Source organism: Lepidochelys kempii, chromosome 8 (assembly GCF_965140265.1).
Source record: "Lepidochelys kempii isolate rLepKem1 chromosome 8, rLepKem1.hap2, whole genome shotgun sequence".
Classification (NCBI taxonomy): Eukaryota; Metazoa; Chordata; order Testudines; family Cheloniidae; genus Lepidochelys; species Lepidochelys kempii.
The window spans coordinates 83,544,062-83,564,550 of NC_133263.1; the positions used below are offsets into that span (position 1 = coordinate 83,544,062).

The 20,489-nt window shown below is 47.1% G+C and overlaps 1 protein-coding gene across 2 annotated transcripts in view; it reads left to right on the forward strand.

Annotated features, from left to right (window-relative positions):
* The window catches only part of ZZZ3 (zinc finger ZZ-type containing 3), a 67,706-nt gene that overhangs the window by 39,571 nt on the left and 7,646 nt on the right, over positions 1-20,489 (forward strand). For both annotated transcript variants that reach the window (XM_073357288.1, XM_073357289.1), the window contains exons 7-9: positions 782-877; positions 5,151-5,303; positions 14,414-14,548. In XM_073357288.1, coding sequence (XP_073213389.1) covers positions 782-877; positions 5,151-5,303; positions 14,414-14,548 — 384 coding nt within the window. The remainder of the gene's footprint in view (positions 1-781; positions 878-5,150; positions 5,304-14,413; positions 14,549-20,489) is intronic.

Below are 20,489 nucleotides of genomic sequence, written 5' to 3' on the forward strand. Positions count from 1 at the left end.
TTCGCAGGAGGGGGACACTGTGTCTCTGTGCGCTCCCTGCACGCGCAAGCACCACCCCCACAGCTCCCATTGGCCAGGGGAACTGCAGTGTCCAGGCTGGAGGCGGGGGCAGTGCGTGAACACAGACACGGACACACATGGACACGGACACACACACACACACCCCTCCCCAGGGGCCAGCCACTGCTGGGAGCAGCATGGGGCCAGGCCAGATGCCCCTTTTAGCGGCCCAGAGACTGCTGCCTGTGATTTATTTTTCGGGGCCTCCCATGAGCCAGAGCCCCTGGTTGCATCCCCTAAAGCCCCGGCCTTAATCCGGCTATGGCCCTGTGACCAGTTGCTGACAGAGTCATTTACTTTTAACTCTTATTGTAAGGTACTGTGAATGCATAATATCTACTGTTGTCTATCCAGCAGAAAGAGACTGTATGAGGGACAGGTTTTTCTTCAACACTGTAGAGTGGGCAAATATGTCTATGTTCTCAGATCGTGGACCTGATCACACACAATATCTTTGATGCAATTTCAGAATCAGAAACTTAACTGCTATGCTCAACCCCCAATTTTTTTTTAACTCTTTGCAGAAGAATAACCTAGACATTTGCCTTTTATAAATATTACATAAAGTTTGGAATGTCATCTTTCTCTGAAGTTTGTGTTTTTCTTTAAGCACTTCAGTCAAACATTAGATTTTTAGTGGGTATTTGAATTCCTTATTTAAAGGTCATAGCATATTTATTTATTCATCTAACACTTAATTAACTTATCTTGTTTCTTCTAGGTTGCCAGCAGGGTGCAAAAGTATTTCATAAAACTGACTAAAGCTGGCATTCCGGTACCAGGCAGAACTCCAAACTTATATTTATACTCCAAAAAGGTAAGACTACATTATAGCAGAAACTTCATATTTGCATGTGCATTTACATGCAAATTAGTTTTGAAAATATTAAATAGACTGCTCATCCCAAGTGATATGTATCTATTATTTCACTGACAGAGGTATTTTTTACTGCTGTTAGCACCAGAGAGCAAGCTGGATTCTATTCTGGCTTGCACATCAACAGTTGTTTTAAGTAAGTTAGTTGCTGTTGCAGTGTCTTTATTGGTGATGAAGTGCCAATAAGAAGCACACACTTGAGTTTGCAGGGCTGGCAGGTTTGTTTACTCTCTTCCCTCCGTCCCCCTGCCCCCAGCACATGCACGCGTAAACTGAGCATATTTGATCTAGTAGTCATTGAAGACAAAAAATATAGAATCCCAGCAATGGCATTTTCACAGTCACCTTTCAGAGAAGAACAAAACTTTAAATCCATAAAAATTAAAAAACACAGAAGATGAGTTTTCACAAAAATGAGTATATTTAAACTACCACGGCCATAGAGTTAACACTGTAACTGAATGCTTTTCTCAGGCCTGAACTCCTCTAAGATGTAAGATCATCCACTATTATTGTACATCATATTTGATTTTACTTAGTAAGTTCTTTGTGAACAAATCTCCACCCTCAGCCCTCCCAATCCCGTCCCCCTTGAATACAGTGTTGCTCTTGGAATGGTAGAGAAAAGAATAAGAATAGAAGGAGAAGTTCAGTGAAGTTTCTGAGAATTCTTCCTAATACTGGGAAGAGAAGAGAAACTCAAATGTATATTTAAAATGTCATATGGATTGATGTATGCAGTGTTGTTGTAGCCACGTTAGTCCCAGGATATGCACTATAAGGTGGGTAGAAAGCTGGCTAGATTGTCGGGCTCAACGGGTAGTGATCAATGGCTCCATGTCTAGTTGGCAGCCGGTATCAAGTGGAGTGCCCCAAGGGTCGGTCCTGGGGCCGGTTTTGTTCAATATCTTCATAAATGATCTGGAGGATGGTGTGGATTGCACTCTCAGCAAATTTGCGGATGATACTAAACTGGGAGGAGTGGTAGATACGCTGGAGGGGAGGGATAGGATACAGAAGGACCTAGACAAATTGGAGGATTGGGCCAAAAGAAATCTGATGAGGTTCAATAAGGATAAGTGCAGGGTCCTGCACTTAGGACGGAAGAACCCAATGCACAGCTACAGACTAGGGACCGAATGGCTAGGCAGCAGTTCTGCGGAAAAGGACCTAGGGGTGACAGTGGACGAGAAGCTGGATATGAGTCAGCAGTGTGCCCTTGTTGCCAAGAAGGCCAATGGCATTTTGGGATGTATAAGTAGGGGCATAGCGAGCAGATCGAGGGACGTGATCGTTCCCCTCTATTCGACATTGGTGAGGCCTCATCTGGAGTACTGTGTCCAGTTTTGGGCCCCACACTTCAAGAAGGATGTGGATAAATTGGAGAGAGTCCAGCGAAGGGCAACAAAAATGATTAGGGGACTGGAACACATGAGTTATGAGGAGAGGCTTAGGGAGCTGGGATTGTTTAGCCTGCAGAAGAGAAGAATGAGGAGGGATTTGATAGCTGCTTTCAACTACCTGAAAGGGGGTTCCAAAGAGGATGGCTCTAGACTGTTCTCAATGGTAGCAGATGACAGAACGAGGAGTAATGGTCTCAAGTTGCAGTGGGGGAGGTTTAGATTGGATATTAGGAAAAACTTTTTCACTAAGAGGGTGGTGAAACACTGGAATGCGTTACCTAGGGAGGTGGTAGAATCTCCTTCCTTAGAGGTTTTTAAGGTCAGGCTTGACAAAGCCCTGGCTGGGATGATTTAACTGGGAATTGGTCCTGCTTCGAGCAGGGGGTTGGACTAGATGACCTTCTGGGGTCCCTTCCAACCTTGATATTCTATGATTCTATGATATTAGAGAGATAAGGTGAGTGAGATCATCTCTTTTATTGGACCAACTTCTGTTGGTGAGAGATGTCCCATTTCCCAGACCTGAAGATGAGATCTGTGTAAGCTTGAAAGCTTGTCTCTCTTACCAACAGAAGTTGGCCCAATAAAAGATAGTATTTCACCCACCTTGTCTCTCTGATATGGATTGATGCAATTTTATGGGCGCTCAGATGCTGTTGTGATGGTCATAGGATATGAAGTGACTTACTCAAGTTTACACAGGTTATAGAACACCCATCTCCCTGTTCTTCTGCTTACCATTTTGTTTTCATTATATGTATTTATCATTTTTTGGTGTGTAAGCTGTAGCACAGAGCACGTCGTTGGCACCCTTTCATTGACATTAACAGAAAAGAAAATATAAACTGATAAAACATGAATATCAATTAAGCCATCTTAATGAGATTTAAGCCAGACTTCAGGGTCTTCAAAATTCTCAAAGGTGGGTGCAGTAATGTCCACAAAATCTATTCACACCTGATAACTCTGCTAAAATGTATTTGCAATTATAGGCCCGAATCCTGTAAAGATTTATGCACATGGCTTCAGTGTGTAAAGATAAGCACATATATGTCTTAACAGCATCAGATCCTTAATTAAGAATGCTCGCCATCAAAATTATTTGTGCAAACAACCTTTCAGAAGAAGCTAACATTGCTGCCACTTTGAAAACTTAAAAATCACAGCCTCCTGGGTGGTGATTGCGCAGGGGGAGCCATTAGTGGTTGGTCCCTGCTCACCTCTGGAGACACAAGAGCTGGAGGAGCAGGCAGCCAGTGAGTTCCCGATCTTCCCAGCGCTAGTGGGGTCAGGCTTCAGCCCTTGGGTGGAGGGTGGAAGGCTCCAGTCATGGAACTTCAGGCTCTGTTCCCTGGCCGTATGGTGGCAAGCTTTGGCCCCAAGGTCACTCCCGCCTCCGGTGCCCCTGCCCCCCACTACCTCCATATCCACCTCCCCATTCAGGGCTTAATTTATCTCAAAGCTTGCTGGGACTGAGTAAGTCTGCTGTGAAAAGTGATATTTGTATGTTTGTTAATACCACTTTTCACAGCAGACTTAGTAACTAGCACATCTTTTAAAAAAAAAAAAAACAACCAAAAAAGCAAAAGACATTAGGAAAAAAGAGAAGAATGTACCTTATTTGTGTTTCTATTCTGTTTAGGCCCAGTAAAGAATAGAGACAATTGTACATTTATTTTTATTATTGAGTCTGGAAAAAAATCCTACATAAATTACAATGATGTGGACATGTATATGTGCATATTTATTTGTTTTTCCTAAAGTTAATTAAGTATTTTAGGAAAAATTGTCAGAGTGGCTCACTGGCAAGAGATGGTGGCTGCACTCTGAGGCCACTGAACATTTTTTTGATCTAGACAGACTTATTCATCAGATATTAGACGGACTTATGATCAGTGCTGGGTAGGAGCTGGTGGTCATGGTACATGTAGGTACGAATGATATAGTGAAGGGTAGGAGACAAGTCCTGGAGGCCAAATTTATGCAGCTAGATAAGAGCTTAAAGTCCAGGACCTTCACAGTAAGATTCTCTGAAATACTTCCTGTTCCATACGTAGGGCCAGAAAGACAGGCAGACCTGCAGGGTCTCAATGTGTGGATGAGCGATGGTGTGGGGAAGAGGGTTTTAGGTTTATTAGCAACTAGGGAACCTTTTAGGAAAGAGGAAACTATACAGTAAGGATGGGCTCCACCAATACCAAAATAGAACCAGGCTGCTGGCATATAAAATTAAAAAGATTGTAGTGGATTTTTTAAACTAAGGGCTGGGGGAAAACCGACAGGTGTGGCAGAGCCAGGAATAGAACACAGGTCTCTTGACTCCAAGGCCTGTGTGCTTGCCAATAGGCCAAACTGCCTCTTTTCAATTTTTGACTCTGCCACAGTGTTTCTGTGTGACCTTGTCATTTCATCTCTTTGTGCTACAGAGCCCAATCTGTAAAATGGGGATAATCCTGCTTCCTCTCTTTTCTCTTGTCTATCTTATTTATTTAAATTGTAAGCTCTTCAGGGCAGGGACTGTTCATTACTAGGGGTTTATCTAAAATAGGATTGTGTCACAGTATTTATTTATGGAACAGATAATAGAAAGCAATCTCCAAGGCATAATGTATTAATCTCTCAAGTGCCCCCAGAACACTTGTACTAGGCTCAGAAGTGGATGCTGTCTGAAAATTTGTGGGAAAGATAAGAGATCACATATAAAAATTGTAAACATTTTGTCTACAGGTTTTATTGTTAGGAATATCTTACTAAAAAAATAGTTTCTGAGGAATCTGATCTGAACATTATTCGTCATTTTTCTACTTCAGTCATCAAGCAGGAGACAGCACCCCCTAAATAAACATCTCTTCAAACCTTCAACATTCATGACATCCCATGAACCTCCAGTTTATATGGATGAGGATGATGACAGATCCAGTTTTCAGAGCCATATGGATGCTGCAGCAGAGGAGGAAGTATCGGTATGTCATTTAAACACAAAATTGCAAAATGTCTCACTCACAGTGTTTCTTGACTGTTTAAGTAATGATATTTGGAAAAAGTGTCCTTACTTAAACATTGTCAGGTATATAGTAAACTGTTGCAAATTCAGTTGCATAAGCCAGGTGGAGCAGGAGATTGAATTCTGGCACCTCTTTGATGTGAAGAGTCAAGTACAGAAAATTCAGGGAAAGTCCAAACCAAAAAAAGAAGCAAACAAAAAACATGATACCATGGAAGAATTAGACCAGGGGTCGGCAACCAAAGACAGCAAGCGAGCCGATTTTTAACGGCATGCTGCTGCCTGCCGGGTCCCAGCCACCGGCCCCGCTCAGCCCGCTGCCAAACCCAGGCCAGGACCCCGGCAGGCAGCAGCGTGCCATTAAAAATCCTGCCTGCCCTGGCCCACTCTTTTCCGCCCCTCCCCATGGGGGCAGGGTGAAGAAGCTTGGTCCTGCCGGCTGCTGCTGCGGGGCAGACGAGCTTCCCCCCTCCCCCACCTCTTCCCCCAGCATGCTGGGTTCCTGCCCCTCCTCCTCTCCTTCCCTGCCACCGATCAGCTGATTGCCCTTGCGAGGGAGGGGGAGAAGTGGAGCCACAACACACATGCTGCTCCAGGGAGGAGGCAGAGAAGAGGTGGGGACGGGGCCTTGGGGAAGGGGGATGGAATCAGAGCTTATCCACTCCAGCCCCCTGCCATGAGCCGCTCAGGCACACATCCCCAGCCCTCTTCCCTGACCCCTACACCCCCCACATACCCACCCAGCCCTCTGCCCTGACCGTGCACCCCCCCACAACCCAAGCCCTGACTCCAGCCCCCTCCACCCCATGCCCTGACTCCTGCATCCTCCTCACATGCCCCCAGCCCCCTGCCATGACCCCTGCACGCCCCCAGCCCCCTGCCATGACCCCTGCACACCCCCAGCCCTCTTCCCTGACTCCAGCACCCCCCACACATACCTAGCCCCCCACACCCCATGCCCTGACTCCTGCATCCTCCTCACATGCCCTCTGCCCTGATTCCTGCACCTTCCTCACATACCCAGCTCCCCCACATCCTATGCCCTGACTCTTGCAGCCCCCACATTCCCACCCCCACCCTGAGCATCAAATGGGAGCTCCTGCACCCCCCACACATTTCCACATGCACCTCTTGCACCAAATGGCAGCTGCCCAGGTAAGCACTCCATACCCAAACCTCCTGCCCCAACCCTGAGCCCCCTCCCGCTTTCTAGCTCCTGGCCAGACCCTACACCCCAACCCCCAGTCTGCTCCTTCACTCCCAGCCCTGTGCTCAGTGCACTCACATCCTCAGCTCAGTGCAGAGAGAGAGGAAGAGAATGGGCTAGAACCAGGGAGAAGGTAGATGCACACTCTGCGTGGGCAGGGCCAGGATCCCAGACCAGCAGCGGGCTGGGCAGGGCCGGCAGCCGGGACCCTGGCTGGCAGGAGTCGGTGGACGGAATCCCAGACCAGCAGTGGGCTGAGCCAGTCTAGGGTCCTGCCAGTCTAGGGTCCTGGCCGCTGGCCCCGCTCAGCCCGCTGCTTGTCTGGGGTTCTGGCTGCCGGCCCCTTGCCAGCCGGGGTCCTGGCCGCAGGCCCCGCTCAGCCTGCTGCCGGCCTAGGTGAACGGAACCCCAGGCTGGCAGCAGGCTGAGCGGGCCACTGGCATAAGGTCAGATTTTAATTTAATTTTAAATGAAGCTTCTTAAACATTTTGAAAACCTTGTTTACTTTACATACTACAATAGTTGAAGACTCGGCACACCACTTCTGAAAGGTTGCCGACCCCTAAATTAGACACTTCCGAAAACTTTTAATTGCACGTTCGCATCTTCAAAAACAGTTCAGTCACTAACGGTGAATTATTCTGAACACCAGATAAAGTGTGTAGACCTATTTCTGCCTAAGGTGTTGCACCAAAAGGACTAAATCCTTTCATCGTTCTTTGGTATAATTGCATCCTATACTATATATGGCTCTTTGTCTTACCTTAGTGGCTGGACTAATCGAGGTTAGATGCAGAGGTCCACACAGACAACTCATCAGCAGTTGTCTCATCACAGACAACTCATCATTACATATTCAGTGGACTGGGTTTGTGGGCTTATAATATAAACATCTTTTCATACTTCTTTACACAATACTGTATGTAGGGAATAAATCCTACTGCTGAAGATTATGGGTCTAGATTCTCCACTTATGTAAAATCAGCATGACTCCATTGAAGTCAAGACAGAAGGATCTGGCCTGCTGAATTTATCATAGAATATCAGGGTTGGAAGGGACCTCAGGAGATCTAGTCCAACCCCCTGCTCAAAGCAGGACCAATCCCCATTTTCTGCCCCAGATCAACTAAACAGCCCCCTCAAGGATTGAACTCACAACCCTCGGTTTAGCAGGCCAATGCTCAAACCACTGAGCTATCCCACTCCCCCCCCCCCCAATTTATCTTTGTGAGAATGTTGGGGGGAGGGTGTTTATCACTCACAAGCCTCACAGCATAACAAAAGGTAATGAGATTGTCCAGCACAGATCAGTTCAATTTTTCTCAGTGACTTTGTGACATGTACTGCATTTTCTTCATCTTAAATTGTTATACTCCTGAATCCATTGTTCAGTTCCAGCCACATCTCTTGTCTTTAGACATGCTCTGTCTTCTCCTTGTGACTTAATTTCTGAGCTGTCTGGGACATCTCTCTCTCCCATCCTTTACCAGCATATCTGGTAACTTACTATTTTTCCATATGAATCTTAAAAGAGGTGAAAAAAGTATTTTTAAAAATTAATTAAATTTAATTAAATTAAAAAATTAAATGTTAAAATTTGCCTCTCTTTATCTTAACAAATCATTCTGGAATCAATTATACTTTTCTTCTGTGCACATATATATAATTTTTTATACTACATTCTACATCTAGATTCCCCTCCCCCCCCCAAACTGCTTACATTTCACCCCATGATCTCACAATTATAGCAGGTTTAGGGAGTCTGTATTTCAACACCAGTTTTTCTTTTCAATTTTTCTACTAGTAGCTTTTGGTTTTGGTTTTTGCAATGGTAATGCTTGACTTGGTCCTATTTTAGGAAGGTTGGCTTACTCTTTTCATTCTTCACTGGTGCAGCATTTCAGATGGATATTTTTCTCCTTTGCAGTAATGTAGAAAGAGACAGGTGAGCTCCATTACCAGAAAGACCCCATTATTAAGGCTAAGTTTTTTGTCATGGATGTTTTTAGTAAAAGTCACACACAGGTCACGGGCAATAATGAAAAATTCACAGAAGCCCCTGACCTGTCTGTGACTTTTACTAAAAATACCCATGACAAAATGGGTAGCCTGGGCAGCTGGCTACGGGGGCATTGGGAGCTCCAGGGATCTTGGGATCCCGGAGCTCTTGGGATCCCCCCTGCCTCCCTCCGGCCGGGAGCTCCATGGATCCCCACTTCCACCCATGGTGCATGGGAGCAGTGGGGATCCCCCCTGGCACCTGGGGTGGCCACGAGCAGCAGGGATTCCCCCTGCCATAGCTGGGAACGGCAGAGTTCCCCCTTGCTGCCCAAAGTGTCCTGGAGCTGTGGGGTTCCCCCCTGCCACCTATGGAGGCCAGGAACTGCGGGGGTACCCCGCAGCTCCCCACGTGTGCAGGCAGCAGGGAAACCTGCAGCTCCCAGCAGGCGCTGGCTGAAGTCATGGAGAAGTCACAGATTCCGCGACCTCCGTGACTAAATCGCAGCCTTACCCATTATCAATGCAAAATGACAGTATTAGGAGAACAAAAATATCATGCCCTGCTGACAAAATGAGTAAATTGGATTGAATTTCAGGATTCAAAGCAGGGCTCTCAGGGTATGTCTACACTGCAGTTAAACACTCATGGCTGGACCGGGTCTGCTAACTTGGGCTTGAGGAGCTCAAGCTGCTGGGCTATAAAATTGCAGTGTAGACTGTTGGGCTCAGGCTGGAGCCCAGGCACTGGGACCGTCTCCCCTCGCTGGGTCCTAGAGCTCAGGCTCCAGCCTTAGCTCAAACATCTACACTGCTGTTTTACAGCCCCAGAGCACACGCACTGTGAGCCCGAGTCATCTGACACAGGCCAGGCATAGGTGTTCAATTGCAGTGTAGACATATCCACAGTGGCAGTTGTGTTATCTCAGAATGATTTTGTGGGGCATCACAGTGCAACCAGCAAGTAGTGGGAAGGGTTTATCTATAGTTCTTGACTCTGGAGGCACCAGTTGCTGCCTGCTCCATAGTTAAAGCTAAGGCCTTGTCTACAAAGGGGAAATTGACTGGTATAGCTTATTCTGCATTAGCTGTGCTGGTCAACTTCCCTGTGAAGACAAGCCCTGAGTTGAATTTTTCATATAAAGCAGGAATTCAGCCACTTCTTTATGTATGGAAAATACAGCACATCATCCCTAAAATTTTACATCACTTTTACTTTGGGTATGTCTACACTACGAAATTAGGTCGAATTTATAGAAGTCGGTTTTTTGAAATCGGTTTTATATATTCAAGTGTGTGTGTCCCCACAGAAAATGCTCTAAAGTGCATTAAGTGCATTAACTCGGCGGAGCGCTTCCACAGTACCGAGGCAAGCGTCGACTTCTGGAGCGTTGCACTGTGGGTAGCTATCCCACAGTTCCCGCAGTCTCCGCTGCCCATTGGAATTCTGGGTTGATATCCCAATGCCTGATGCGGCAAAAAACATTGTCGCAGGTGGTTCTGGGTACATGTCGTCAGGACCCCGTTCCCACCCTCCCTCCCCCCGTGAAAGCAAGGGCAGACAATCATTTCGCGCCTTTTTTGTCTGCTGCCAGCCAAAGATGTAAAGGATCGATGGAGTGGGTCAGAACAAGACATAGACCAGATTTGTTTTGGACTCATTTTCCTCCTCCCCTGTCTAGATCACACTGCAGTCAGTCACAGAGAAGGCGCAGCGAGGTTAATCTAGCCATGTATCAATCAGAGGCCAGGCTAACCTCCTTGTTCCAATAAGAATGATAACTTTGGTGCACCATTTCTTATTGGAACCCTCCGTGCAGTCCTGCCTGAAATACTCCTTGATGTACAGGCACACCCTTTGTTGATTTTAGCTCCCTGAAGCCAACCCTGTAAGCCGTGTCGTCAGTCGCCCCTCCCTCCGTCAGAGCAACGGCAGACAATCGTTCCGCGCCTTCTTTCTGTGCGGACGCCATACCAAGGCAAGCATGGAGGCCGCTGAGCTCATTTTGGCAATTAGGAGCACATTAAACACCACACGCATTATCCAGCAATATATGCAGCACCAGAACATGGCAACGCGATACCGGGCGAGGAGGCGACGTCAGCGCGGTCCCGTGAGTGATCAGGACATGGACACAGATTTCTCTGAAAGCATGGGCCCTGCCAATGCATGCATCATGGTGCTAATGGGGCAGGTTCATGCTGTGGAACGCCGATTCTGGGCTCGGGAAACAAGCACAGACTGGTGGGACCGCATAGTGTTGCAGGTCTGGGACGATTCCCAGTGGCTGCGAAACTTTCGCATGCGTAAGGGCACTTTCATGGAACTTTGTGACTTGCTTTCCCCTGCCCTGAAGCGCATGAATACCAGGATGAGAGCAGCCCTCACAGTTGAGAAGCGAGTGGCGATAGCCCTGTGGAAGCTTGCAACGCCAGACAGCTACCGGTCAGTTGGGAATCAATTTGGAGTGGGCAAATCTACTGTGGGGGCTGCTGTGATGCAAGTAGCTCATGCAATCAAAGATCTGCTGATATCAAGGGTAGTGACCCTGGGAAATGTGCAGGTCATAGTGGATGGCTTTGCTGCAATGGGATTCCCTAACTGTGGTGGGGCTATAGACGGAACCCATATCCCTATCTTGGCACCAGAGCACCAAGCCGGCGAGTACATAAACCGCAAGGGGTACTTTTCGATAGTGCTGCAAGCTCTGGTGGATCACAAGGGACGTTTCACCAACATCAACGTGGGATGGCCGGGAAAGGTGCATGACGCTCGCATCTTCAGGAACTCTGGTCTGTTTCAAAAGCTGCAGGAAGGGACTTTCTTCCCAGACCAGAAAATAACTGTTGGGGATGTTGAAATGCCTATATGTATCCTTGGGGACCCAGCCTACCCCTTAATGCCATGGCTCATGAAGCCGTACACAGGCAGCCTGGACAGTGGTCAGGAGCTGTTCAACTACAGGCTGAGCAAGTGCAGAATGGTGGTAGAATGTGCATTTGGACGTTTAAAGGCGCGCTGGCGCAGTTTACTGACTCGCTTAGACCTCAGCGAAACCAATATTCCCACTGTTATTACTGCTTGCTGTGTGCTCCACAATATCTGTGAGAGTAAGGGGGAGACGTTTATGGCGGGGTGGGAGATTGAGGCAAATCACCTGGCTGCTGGTTACGCGCAGCCAGACACCAGGGCGGTTAGAAGAGCTCAGGAGGGCGCAGCACGCATCAGAGAAGCTTTGAAAACCAGTTTCATGACTGGCCAGGCTACAGTGTGAAAGTTCTGTTTGTTTCTCCCTGATGAAACCCCCCGCCCCTTGGTTCACTCTACTTCCCTGTAAGCTAACCACCCTCCCCTCCTCCCTTTAATCACCGCTTGCAGAGGCAATAAAGTCATTGCTGCTTCACAGTCATGCATTTGTTATTCATTCATCACACAAATAGGGGGATGACTACCAAGGTATCCCAGGAGGGGTGGTGGAGGAGGGAAGGAAAATGCCACACAGCACATTAAGCACAGCACTTTAAAAGTTTACAACTTTAAAATTTATTGAATGACAGCCTTCTTTTTTTTGGGCAATCCTCTGTTGTGGAGTCGCTGGTTGGCCGGAGGCCCCCCCACCGCGTTCTTGGGCGTCTGGGTGTGGAGGCTATGGAACTTGGGGAGGAGGGCGGTTGGTTACAGAGGGGCAGCAGTGGCAGTCTGTGCTCCAGCTGCCTTTGCTGCAGCTCAACCATACACTGGAGCATTCTGGTTTGGTCCTGCAGCAGCCTCAGCATTGAATCCTGCCTTCTCTCATCACGCTGCCGCGACATTTGAGCTTCAGCCCTGTCTTCTGCCCGCCACTTACTCTCTTCAGCTCTCCACCTCTCCTCCCGGTCATTTTGTGCTTTCCTGCACTCTGACATTATTTGCCTCCACGCATTCGTCTGTGCTCTGTCAGTGTGGGAGGACAGCATTAGCTCGGAGAACATTTCATCTCGAGTGCGTTTTTTTTTCTTTCTAAGCTTCACTAGCCTCTGGGAAGGAGAAGATCCTGTGATCATTGAAACACATCCAGCTGGTGGAGAAAAAAAAAGGGACAGCGGTATTTAAAAACACACATTTTATAAAACAGTGGCTACACTCTTTCAGGGTAAACCTTGCTGTTAACATTACATACATAGCACATGTGCTTTCGTTACAAGGTCGCATTTTGCCTCCTCCCACCGCGTGACTACCCCCTCAACCCTCCCCACTCCCCATGGCTAAGAGCGGGGAACATTTCTGTTCAGCCACAGGCAAACAGCCCAGCAGGAATGTGTCCCTGAAGAAAAGCACCCTATTTCAACCAGGTGACCATGAATTATATCTCACTCTCCTGAGGATAACACAGAGAGAGAAAGAACGGATTTTGGTTGAATGCCAGCAAACATACACTGCAATGCTTTGTTCTACAGTGATTCCCGAGTATGTGTTACTGGCCTGGAGTGATAAAAGTGTCCTACCATGAAGGACGCAATAAGGCTGCCCTCCCCAGAAACCTTTTGCAAAGGCTTTAGGACTACATCTAGGAGAACCGCAAATGCCAGGGCAAAGTAATCCTTTCACATGCTTGCTTTTAAACCATGTATAGCATTTTAAAAGGTACACTCACCAGAGGTCCCTTCTCCGCCTGCTGGGTCCAGGAGGCAGCCTTGGGTGGGTTCGGGGGGTACTGGCTCCAGGTCTAGGGTGAGAAACAGTTCCTGGCTGTCGGGAAAACCGGTTTCTCTGCTTGCTTGCTGTGAGCCATCTACAACCTCCTCCTCCTCATCATCTTCTTCGTCCCCAAAACCTGCTTCCGTATTGCCTCCATCTCCATTGAAGGAGTCAAACAACACGGCTGGGGTAGTGGTGGCTGAACCCCCTAAAATGGCATGCAGCTCATCATAGAAGCGGCATGTTTGGGGCTCTGACCCAGAGCGGCTGTTCGCCTCTCTGGTTTTCTGGTAGGCTTGCCTCAGCTCCTTCAGTTTCATGCGGCACTGCTTCGGGTCCCTGTTATGGCCTCTGTCCTTCATGCCCTGGGAGATTTTCACAAAGGTTTTGGCATTTCGAAAACTGGAACGGAGTTCTGATAGCACGGATTCCTCTCCCCAAACAGCGATCAGATCCCGTACCTCCCGTTCGGTCCATGCTGGAGCTCTTTTGCGATTCTGGGACTCCATCATGGTCACCTGTGCTGATGAGCTCTGCATGGTCACCTGCAGCTTGCCACGCTGGCCAAACAGGAAATGAGATTCAAAAGTTCGCGGTTCTTTTCCTGTCTACCTGGCCAGTGCATCTGAGTTGAGAGTGCTGTCCAGAGCGGTCAGAATGGAGCACTCTGGGATAGCTCCCGGAGGCCAATACCATCGAATTGTGTCCACAGTACCCCAAATTCGAGCTGGGAACGTCGATTTAAGCGCTAATCCACTTGTCAGGGGTGGAGTAAGGAAATCGATTTTAAGAGCCCTTTAAGTCGAATTAAAGGGCTTCACTGTGTGGACGGGTGCAGGTTTAAATCGATTTAACGCTGCTAAATTCGACCTAAAGTCCTAGTGTAGACCAGGGCTTTGAGTATAAGATTAGTTTTCTGTAAATTTCCAAGCAGTCCATTAATTAGTTTAGGAGTTAAAATTAATTAATTCAAAATGTGTCCTTTCAGAAATTTAGCAGCTGGTGTCAAACCTTCCCCGTGCCATTAACAATAGATTTCTTTCCCCAAATAATTCTTGTGTGTCTCTTATGTAGTTTATTCTGTCAATATTTTTCTGAAAGAAATCTGATCACACTTTTATGTTGAAGGAAACTAGATCTTCTCAGTAATGATAGCCTCAAAGCAAAGGTTTTCTTTTTTGAACAGGATGAAGAAAGTATCCCGATAGCATATCGAGAATTACCTGAATACAAAGAACTGCTAGAGTTAAAAAAGTTGAAGAAGCAAAAACTCCAGCAGATGCATGCAGAAAGTGGATTTGTGCAGCATGTGGGCTTCAAGGTAAGGTATACTGGTAATCTGTTGTTAGAATCATAGAATATCAGGGTTGGAAGGGACCCCAGAAGGTCATCTAGTCCAACCCCCTGCTCGAAGCAGGACCAATTCCCAGTTAAATCATCCCAGCCAGGGCTTTGTCAAGCCTGACCTTAAAAACCTCTAAGGAAGGAGATTTTACTACCTCCCTAGGTAACGCATTCCAGTGTTTCACCACCTTCTTAGTGAAAAAGTTTTTCTTAATATCCAATCTAAACCTCCCCCACTGCAACTTGAGACCATTACTCCTCGTTCTGTCATCTGCTACCATTGAGAACAGTCTAGAGCCATCCTCTTTGGAACCCCCTTTCAGGTAGTTGAAAGCAGCTATCAAATCCCTCCTCATTCTTCTCTTCTTCAGGCTAAACAATCCCAGCTCCCTAAGCCTCTCCTCATAACTCATGTGTTCCAGACCCCTAATCATTTTTGTTGCCCTTCGCTGGACTCTCTCCAATTTATCCACATCCTTCTTGAAGTGTGGGGCCCAAAACTGGACACAGTACTCCAGATGAGGCCTCACCAATGTCGAATAGAGAGGAACGATCACGTCCCTCAATCTGCTCGCTATGCCCCTACTTATACATCCCAAAATGCCATTGGCCTTCTTGGCAACAAGGGCACACTGCTGACTCATATCCAGCTTCTCGTCCACTGTCACCCCTAGGTCCTTTTCCGCAGAACTGCTGCCTAGCCATTCGGTCCCTAGTCTGTAGCTGTGCATTGGGTTCTTCCGTCCTAAGTGCAGGACCCTGCACTTATCCTTATTGAACCTCATCAGATTTCTTTTGGCCCAATCCTCCAATTTGTCTAGGTCCTTCTGTATCCTATCCCTCCCCTCCAGCGTATCTACCACTCCTCCTATAACTCCTGTAACTCCTTGTTACAGTAGAACCTCAAAGATACGAACACCAGAGTTACAGACTGACTGGTCAACCGGACACCATGTGGAACCGGAAGCAAGCAATCAGGCAGCAGCAGAGACCGAAAAAAAGAGCAAATACTATGCTGTGCCTGTATTGCATTTTAAAGCTAGGCACATCTGGACTGCCTGTCCCCACCTGTGAGGCAGCCACTTACAGCTAGGAGGTGAAGACTCTGAGGTTCACAGGCACAGCTGTGAGCCCCCTCTGCCAGCCCAAGGCAGCCTGAGCAGGCAGAGCAGGAATAATGCTGCGGTCTGTGCTGCTTTCCTGTAAGCCGCAGGTGCTGATTTCACCCTCTTCCCTTGGCCAGGAGGTGGACAAACTTGCAAGCTCAGTCCAAGCCTGGGAAAGAAGCTGCCACAGCCCAAGCTGCTTATGCTGCAAGGAAGCTGCCGGTGCTGGGGTGGGAGCTTCTGCTCTTGCGGCCAGTGTCTGGCCTGGAGTGTGAGCCCGAGCTACTGCCAGCATGCTGCGCTCTGGAGGAGCAGCTCAATTTTAAAGGGCCACAACTTGCACGGCGCACTCACTGATGCCGTAGGGCCTCAGGGTGTCTCACTCATCACCCTTGCAGTCAGGGCTTGAACCAGCTGCCTGTCCCCATCCACATGCACGGGGAAGCCACTTACACGTAGTAGGTGAAGATGCTGTTCGAAGTTACAAACAACCTCCATTCCCAAGCTTTCTATAATTCTGAGGTTCTACTGTATTCAATTTAGTGTGAGCATTTTTTTAAAAACTAGCAGGAATTGGATTTTCTAAGAAAATAGGAAACTTTCCTTTTCAGAGTGATAGATATATAGGAAAAATAATGATGGAAATATGTAATCTCATAATGCAGGATTTTGTCTTAGAAATGTACAGACAGCACAATAAAACTCGCTGTAAAGAAAAATAAATGACTACAACTATCTGCACTGGTTTGTGAAACTCCTCTTGGAATATAATCTCTTTTGGGGTACTGGGAGTATTAAACCTTAAGGGTGAAATTAATCCCAGTTTATAGTAGCAAAGTTTCCCAGTCACTTAAAAAGATAGTCTTTCAGGAATTTGTCCTTTTGAGGGAAAAAAAAGCCAGAGATGTGGAATGATAACTTTGGTAGATCAATAGGTAGTGTACTGAGGCTGTAGGTGCAGCGAAAAATTGCAGCAGCATTTGGGCCAGCTCCAGGCAATTTTTGAAGAGAGGATTCAAGCAAGGAAATAAAATGATGTTGGTATGAGATGAATAAAAATAATATTTTTACACTTAACATACAGAGCTGTGCTATCCGCAGCACCATCCGTTTCTAGGCAACATTGAAAAGGGAAGGATACCTGTTCCAGTTTGAGGATTTTCAGTCATTACCAACAAGCTTCTTTGTAGCAGAGGTGAAAGTAAGCCAGTACGCCCTGGTACGGCATACCGGCAAGAGCCAGTGCGCTGTACCGGGACTGGCTTTCCCAGACAGCAATTTAAAGCCCTGGGGTAGCGGCGGTGGGGCTCTGGCAGTGATTTAAAGGGCCCCGGGACTCCAGCCGCTGCTACCGCCCCGGGGCCCTTTAAATCGCCGCTGGAGCCCCACCGCTGCTGCCCAAGGGCTTGGGCAGCAGGGCTCAGGCTGGGATTTAAAGGGCTCGGGGCTCCAGCAGCCACTACCTTTAAAGCTCTGCCAGAGCCCAGAGCCCCGGGGTAGCGGTGGCAGCCTGGAGTCCCCAGGGCTCCTCAGTGATTTAAAGGAACCGGGGCTCCGCTGCAGTAGCGGCAGCTGGAGCCCTGGGCCCTTTAAACTGCCTCTGCAGCTGGTAGCTCGGGGGTGATTTAAAGGGCCTGGGACTCCCAGCCGCCACTACTGCAGCTGGAGCCCCAGGCCCTTTAAATCAGGATTTAAAGGGCCCAGGGATTTAAGGTCCTGCCTCTTCCAGTTGAGGCCAAGCCCCCTGCTCAGGACTCCAGCATACCAGTAAGTCCTTTAACTTACTTTCACCTCTGGCTGTTCCCCATGTATGCAGTCGTGCAGGAATTGCCTTGACTCCTTAGAGATGAGAAAGGGCTTATTGGGCTTTTTTGGTAGTAGCCTTTTCCATAAGAATGCAAGGTTATTCAGTCCAAGGAGACTGACATACACTTGAAAACTGAGACTATCAGGCTAGTAATATACTGATACTGACAGACTTATGTCACAGTATTGGAAAGCTGAGGCTTTTTTAAATGAATGCTATTATTGTCATTCAGAATATAAAATATGGACTTTGAGCAAGAATATTGCAATTCTAGCTATGAAATATAATGGACAAAGTAATTTGAGTTACTGATTTAGTACTTTAATGTACTATATTCAAAATGTTATTAAGGTTACTAAATCAAGCACTCAGAAGTTAGGAAATGCCAGAATTGAGGTTGTCTTTGCAACCATAATTTGTCCCCCTTGTGTGTATGCATCATGATACAGTTTTAGTTACATGAACACATACTGTATTTTTCCACTGGACTGCCAGCTCATTCAGTGCCCAGTGTGGACGTTGCTTACTTAATGAATAGCTATTCAATAATTAGTTTTTTTCCTGATTGTTCAAAGTGTGGCTTCTTGCCTCATTTACTGCGCATTATTGAAACCCTGGTCAGAATACACAATTGTTTATTTCTTCATGGGCTTTTTTTTGGTGCTCATCGCTTTAGTATCTGAGTGCTTCACAAACATTAATTAATTGTCACAACAGCCCTGTGAACTGGAGCGGGGGAGAGGGGTGTGTGTGGTATTCTATTTTACAGATGGGGAACTGAGGCTCAGTCACAGACCTGAGATTAAGGTCAAAAGTTGCCTCCAGTAGTGAGTGCCCAGTTTGAAATGATTAGAACGTCATTTTTCAGACTATGTAGCATTATATAGCACTTTATATTTATATATAAGTACAGCTAAGTACAGCTTCCATTGATTTCAGTTCCAGCTCTGAGTGCTCAGCATTTCTGCATATCAGATCCCTGGGTCTCACTAATTGTGTGTTCCTTTTCTGGGTGCCTGTCTATGAAGAGTTTAAGAGATTTGTCTAGCATCACGTAGGAACTTTGTGGCTGAGGAAAGGATAGAATCCAGTTCTCTAGGACACCATTCAACTACCTTAACCATGAGACCATCCTTTCTTTTCCTCCAGTCCTCTGCCTCATTCACTACACACCTTCCAACTTCTGCAACAAATGAAACAGAGTCCTGGAGACAACAGCCTCCTTTATTGTACAACCCTCATTCATTTCCAGAGTGGGTCCGCCCTGTGCACTGAATGATACCCATCATTGAGTGTAATCCTCTCTGTGGGACTCCCAGTAGAGAGGTGATGAGACACAGTTTTCCAGAGGGTTTCACAGTTATTTGCTGTCAGCGCAAGAATGGTGAGACTCAGGAATCTTGTGTTCCGGTCCAGGCTATGGTGGGGAATTTGCTTTAGTCTCCTTGCCTGACCAGTCCTGGCCTGCCATGCCTGGTCCTAGTCCCAATCTTGCCAACCAGTCCCAGTCTCCTCTTTTCCCTACTTCCAGTCCCAGTCTCCTCTTTTCCCTCCCCCTGATCTAGCTTTTGTCCCTTCTGCATTCAAAGTAGGCATCATCTTCCTCCACACTGACTGGTGGCCAGTAGGGGAGTCACTGAGAGCACAAGAAAGACTCATTGCTTTCAGTTGCAGTTCAGTCCCATTACAGGGAAAGTCCATCTTCACCCCTGTAGCCTTGGACTGGAGCATGCTCAGTCATTCTGTGGGAATGGTGCATGTGGAGTGTAATCAGCATTAGGATCTGTGAGAGGCTTGAGCATGTTCAGTGAGGAAGGAATCTTCAGAGATTTAACTGGTAAAATGGAAGAAGTCTGTACTGAGCCTGTGAGAACTGAGATTTCTCCTGTGCTTATAACTTGGACAAATTTGGCTGGATTTTTCCTGGGAATAGCAAAAGGCACACCCATGACACACAGGCCACCCCCTTCAAGTCCCTGCTCCAAAGCATGAGGATGCAAGAAGTAAAAAAGGTCTCATGATTTTTTTTTAACATGGGCAGAACTACAGACTTTTTCCCTAGCCTTGTTCTTGGAAATGGCTGAACCATTTCGGTGGAATTAAAAATAAATAAGTAAAAACCAGCCATAGGCTAATACCCAGCATAGAAAATCTCAGTCCAAATGGGTTTTTTTGGCAGAGTTATAAGCAACTGAAATCAGGGTCTTATCATGGGAACTGTCAGGCACCCTTAACAATAGGTGGAACTACCAGCCTTGCATGGAGTATAAGTTATGTATGTACTGAATTTGGAAACGCTACTGTGTAATAAACCTAAGCTAATGTACGATGTTCTTTGAGTGCTTGTTCATGTCAATTCCAGTCAGGTGTGTGTTCACGCACGTGCATGGTAGCTGGAAGATTTTTCCCTAGCAGCAACCATAGGGTCGGCCTGGGCGCCCCCTGGAGTCGCGCCTTCATGGCGCCCAATATAGAGCCCTGCTGACCCGCCACCCAATCAGTTCCTTCTTACTACCAGTAGAGTGACCAGACAGCAATCAGAATGCAAGGTCTGAAAAGAAAAATCAGGACCGGGGTGGGGGGGTAATAGGAGCCTCTATAAGAAAAAGACCCAAAAATCGGGACTGTCCCTGTAAAATCGGGACTTCTGGTCACCCTAACTGCCAGTGACGGTAGGTGGAACTTCCCTTGCTCTTGCTTCTGTTGTACTCACGTGGTTTATTCAGATCATGTAGTTTAGTGTAGTTAGTCAGCTGTAAGTTTCATTTACAGGGGTTTACTCTCCGTCCCACCCCATTTATTTGTTGCTTCCGGGGCATGCCGCGATCCCCGGGCTTCAAGACCTGCAAGGACTGAGCAAAGTGCATACCAAAAAGTGACCCCCACACACATCCTGTTTATGGTGTCTGGGCAAGGGTCACCAAAAAGACCGCTGTAAAATCTTGAAACCTTGAAAATTCCAACCAAGAACCCTGAAAGAGAGAGAGCAGCAGTTTAAAATCCTC